Consider the following 4,814-nt stretch of genomic DNA (forward strand, 5'->3'; position numbering starts at 1 on the left):
CCCCCCCCCCTCGATCTCGCGGCGAGAGCACGAGCGCGCCGTCCTCCGGCGACGCGCCGCCACGCTCTTCCTTAGGTCGTCCTCCGAGATATCGGTGCCGGACCGGCGGGGCGGGGGCGGGGCGGCGTCGGAGCAAGTGTCTCGGCCGTCGGTCGACGGAGCGGCGACCCGCGAGCACGCTTCGTCGGCGCCCGACGAGGGTGGTGCCGCTGTCGCTCTGCCGCGTGCGCAGGCGTGCGCAGGCGTGCCGAGGTCTCGCGACGGCACTCAGCCCGAGCCCCTCCGGGCGCTCGATCGTATGCTCGTGGAGGCGTCGCGCGGCCGCAGTCTTCGCAGCGGCGGCCGCCGCTGCGGTGGATGCGGGCCAGAAAGAAGGCCGCGCGCGCGGCCAGGGGCCAGGGCTGGCTCTGGCTCGGGCGAGGGCGATCCCGGTTGTCCCTCCGCGGGCGCCTCTGGTCATGCCCGCTTGCTCGACGGCTGGGTTGTGCGTGCGCGCGACTCTCGAGTCGTCGGCGAGTAGTGTGCGCGGGCGGTGGGTGCCGTGGAGATTAGGGGAGACGTCGCTTTGAGCTGCGGGTAGCGGGACCGGGAGATGTTGGGAGATACAGACACGGCGGTACGGTGTCTGGAGTAACATCTCAGAGGTTGAGCAGCGCAGGGGGTGTGCACCTGCCCCCCCATCTCCGGTCCAACGAGTAGAAACATGTTTCCAAAAAGCAGCTACGCCCCGACACGACGACGAGACTCACTCCCCTGGTGTCGCACACGCTCCCCGACACTCGCAGCAAGCAGCAAGGATCGGGCGGGAGAGGAATTAGCTCAGAGAGACACGCACTCACACTCACACACACACACACACACACACACACACACACAGAGAGAGAGAGAGAGAGAGAGAGAGAGAGAGAGAGAGAGCGAGCGAGCGAGCGAGACCGAGAGAGCGAGCGAGCGAGAGAGAGAGCGAGAGTACAGTACAGTGATCAACAGAGACCCCCACCCACACGCCGCGCAGTGTGGGAAGCGACGACGAGACTCACTCCTCGCACTCGCAGCACGGATCCAACGGGAGGAACGAGGGGCCGCCCAGGCAGCCCCCGGGGCACGCGCAGCCGTTACGGTGCGCGTCCTGCCCGCCGCCCGGCATCGGCGCATCCTCCGCCGCCGCCGGGGCCGGCGGCTCGCCCGGGATTGGCGCGTCCGTCATCGGCGCGCCCGGCATCGGCGCGCCCGGTGGCGCGCCCGGCATCGGCGCATCGTCCGCCGCGGACCGCGGCGGCCCATGCGCCCCACAGTAGGGCACGGCCACGCCGGGTGTCGCCCGCAGGAACGCGGCAAAGGAGTCGTGGTCGAACGTGCCCTCCATGATGGCGAGCCGCGTCGCCGCGTGGGGCGGGCGGTCGACGGCGTCGACGACGACGACGCCCCACGCGTGCTTGACGGCGTCAGCCTGCTCGAGCCCGCGCAGCCACTCCGCCGCGTCCTTCGCGGTGCACTCGTTGTACGACGACGTGCGGGCGGCGAGCATGCGCCGCATCGCCAAATAGTCGCAGTCGCTGCAGCCGGCGCGCTGCACCACGGGCGGCAGCGTGTAGCGCGTCACGGCTGGGAGGTGCAGCGCCGGGAAGCAGAGGGCGTCGCTGCACGCCGGGCAAAGGGCCAGGTGGCGGAGCGCGAGCCCCGCGCGAGTGCGCCGCGAGTGCGCGAGAGCCGCCGCTAGGCGGCGGTAGCTCTCATAGAGAGCGCCTGCGGGCTGCTGCTCGCGCAGCGCCACCTCGAACGCGAACTTGGCGTCCGCGACGAGCTGCGGCGCGTGCGGCGCCTCGCCGTGCGCCTCTGCGTCCGCCTCGCGCAGCGTCAGCGCGACGCCGCGCCGCGCGCCGAGCAGCCGCGCGCGCGTCAGCCAATGCGACGGCCAGCTCTGCGGCAGCAGCAGCTCCTGCCCATCGGTGCCGCACCAGGGCTGCTGCTTGAGCTTTGGGTCGGCGCGCCATTGCGGCGGCTTGGGGAGGCACTGGCGGTACCACAGTAGCAAACGCGCGTCGAGCTGTTGCGTGGACAGCGAGTCCGGGTCGCACGAGAAGGCGTTCGGGTCAGCGTACGGGCCCTCCATCGCAGCGAGCTCGTAGTGCATTTCAGCGCCCATGCTCGGCGGCCTGTGATCGCCGCCGTACGTCTGCAGGAGCCGCCGCACCTCGCGGACGATGGTCCTGTTGAAGGCGATGGTGATGTTGTCCTTCTCGACCGCCTCCGTCGCCTCCCCCTCGCCCAGCGGCTTGTCCGCCGTTTGGTACGCGTCCTTCGTCTCGACGGTGCCTCCGTCGGCCGCGTCGAGAACGCCCAGCAAGGCATCAGTGGCGATGGAGAGCGTGCGCGCCGACGCCTCGCGAGACTCCTCCCCCTCCCCCTCCTCCTCGCCGTCCTTCAGCTGCTCGAACAGCCGTGCAGCGGTCTTTTCTGCCTGGGATCGCCGCACCGCGTTCAGCTCCTCCTCAGCCGCCGCGCCCTCCGAGGCCTCCGCCGCCGCCGCGGCGGCGGCGGCGGGCGACGGCGTCGCGGTGGCGGCGGCGGCAGCCGCAGCCTTGCTCTCCGCCCGCTTCGCCGCCTCCCGCAGCCTCTTGTGGCGCGTGGCGCGCGCGGTTTTGGCTTGCCCGGGTCGCTTGGGGTCAAACTCGATGGTCTCGATGCCCCAGTGGTGACGCGCGTAGGCCTCGCCGAGCGCGCGTACGACCCTTGCCCACAGCTTGCACTCCGCCTGGACGTCGCCCTGGAAGTGTGGCACCCTGTGCCACGGCCGCTCCGGCTTGTCCTTCTCGAGCTCCCGGTCGTAATCCTCGTGGCGCGCGGCAAGGACGGCGCGCCAGCGCTGCTCCGTCTGCGCAGGCCGGGGCCGCTCGACCATGAGCGCGTCCATCTCGACGTCCGCGTTCTCCTTCTCGCCGCCGGCGCCGGCGAGTGGCTTGCGCCAGCGCCGGCGGCCGGACGCCGCCGCCGGCGCAGGTGCGGGCGGAGTCGCGCGCCCCGTCTCGTTGTCGGGCGACTCCTCGCCGCCGGCGGCGTCGGGTGCGGCGACGTCGGCCTGCGAGTCGCGAGGGCGGCCTGCACCGGCGGCGGTCCGCAACGTCTCGCGGCGCGCCGCCAGCCACGCCGTGAACTCATGGGCGATGTCGCTGTCGTCGGGCGGCTGGTACAAGCTCGGCTGGATGTGGTCCATGAAGGCCTCCATCTCGGCCGCGGTCACGTCGTCGGGCGCGTCGACGGGCTGCAAGGCCGTGGACCGCACGGCGGGGCGGCTGCGCCAGGACTGGCGCGTCGCTGACGACGAGCCGAAGCAAAAAGGGCTGCACGACGGCAAGCCCGGCTGCATTCTCGCGCCGGGACGGCGATCCTGGTCGAGCACGAGACGCCGCCTGCTTTTGCCGTCGTTTCTTTTCTTGATTCCGGTTGCAAACGGAATCAGTTGCAAAACCCTGAATAAAAAAACAAAACGCGAAAAATCCCTTTGCAGCCAAGCCTACAGGGCACCTAATAGGATCGTCGCCTAGAGAGCCCTATAGGTGCGCGAGCTGAGGTAGTCACCCTCTTTGTGTGCTTGCTAAGGCACAGCCCGGTTCTTTCTTAGCCACCTCGATGTGTACTTTCGACCTTAACGCCCGGTTCTTAGCCAGCTCGATCGACGTTGCCGTCACGTTGGTCTTGGCCACGGTTCGCATCTATCTACGGTGACCGTCTCATTGGCGTCGGCGATCGCGGTGAAGTCGGGGTGGGGACAGACGTGGATCGTGGTTCAAGACGACGCTCCCCCGGATCGCCTCGCATGCGGCAGCGTCGCCCGCCAGGTGTTTCCACCGCGCCTCGGCCTCGGCGCCGCTGCCGAGGACGCGACCCACCACCGCGGATGTGCTTTCGTCGTCGTGCAGGAGGCCGAAGGCGCCGCGCCGCGGCGAGAGGGTTTCCGGTTCCGTGTAGTCCGCCGGAGGGAGGAGGCCGTGGAGAGCAAAGGGCGTCCTGGTTCGCGGAGGGCCTCGTCTCATGAGGTTTGAGCGACGCGCCCCAGCTCTGTGTGTTCTGTGTTGTTCTCTGTTCACAGCCTTGTTATTGAGAAGAAAATACGTCCTATGGCGCTGTGCGCTGGTCTGTGAGAGGTTCACAGAAAAACACAACCCCGGACCCAAGACGCACAAGCACAGACAGTCGAGAAGGTTCTCTGTTCACAGCCTTGTTAGGAGAAGAAAATACGTCCTCTGGCGCTGTGCGCTGGTCTGTTCTCACAGTCCTGGTTTGAGAGTGTGTATTCGCAATCCTACACCAAAACATGTTCTAGGACTTAGAGCAGCTAAGTGAGCAGCTCCGCTCCCAAGGTGACTGGTGACGCCTACGACTACTACCAGCGCGCTCGCAATCCGAGCAAAGTCTAGGGTTGCGAGCACGCCACGGCTCACAATCCTAGCAACATGCCTCCGATTGCGAGCAGTAGAGCTTCTAGCGCTCGCAATCCTACATCTTGTAGGACTATGCGGCTGCGCACACAATCATACCAAACAAAGATCCAAGGATTGCTAGCAGGCGCACAGAGGGGCCGGAGAGGGCTCACTGTTTGGATTGGAGCAGGCGCACATCGCTTCCAGGGGGGGGGGCGCCCTTATACTCCCGAGGCCCCCCGCGGCGACAAATACATCGAGCTCTCTGCATTTGTCGCCGCATACCTGCTCGAGTCTGCTGGCGTACGTGCACTCGGCCACCGGTTTCGCCTCGATCCGCTTGTCGGTGCGCCGAATGTGCATCGCGGCGAAGCGTCCGCCGGCCCAGGGTAGACC

General features: G+C 68.1%; 2 protein-coding genes across 2 annotated transcripts; both read right to left on the reverse strand.

The window, feature by feature from the left end:
* Positions 1-693: 693 nt before the first annotated feature.
* Positions 694-2,175, reverse strand: EMIHUDRAFT_353423 (hypothetical protein). The gene is given in 3 exon segments (XM_005780816.1): positions 694-873; positions 904-1,602; positions 1,618-2,175. 2 exon segments carry the CDS (start codon positions 2,141-2,143, stop codon positions 1,034-1,036), a joined length of 1,095 nt encoding a protein of 364 aa, XP_005780873.1. The 5' UTR covers positions 2,144-2,175; the 3' UTR covers positions 694-873; positions 904-1,033.
* An 84-nt stretch (positions 2,176-2,259) lies between these two features.
* On the reverse strand, positions 2,260-3,394 carry EMIHUDRAFT_353425 (hypothetical protein; the record flags this gene model as incomplete). The annotated part of the gene is made up of 1 exon (XM_005780817.1): positions 2,260-3,394. A coding segment is annotated over exon 1 (1,016 nt), but the record flags the coding sequence as incomplete, so codon positions are not given.
* Positions 3,395-4,814: the final 1,420 nt, after the last annotated feature.

This window comes from Emiliania huxleyi, assembly GCF_000372725.1.
Source record: "Emiliania huxleyi CCMP1516 chromosome Unknown EMIHUscaffold_21, whole genome shotgun sequence".
NCBI lineage: Eukaryota > Haptophyta > Isochrysidales > Noelaerhabdaceae > Emiliania > Emiliania huxleyi.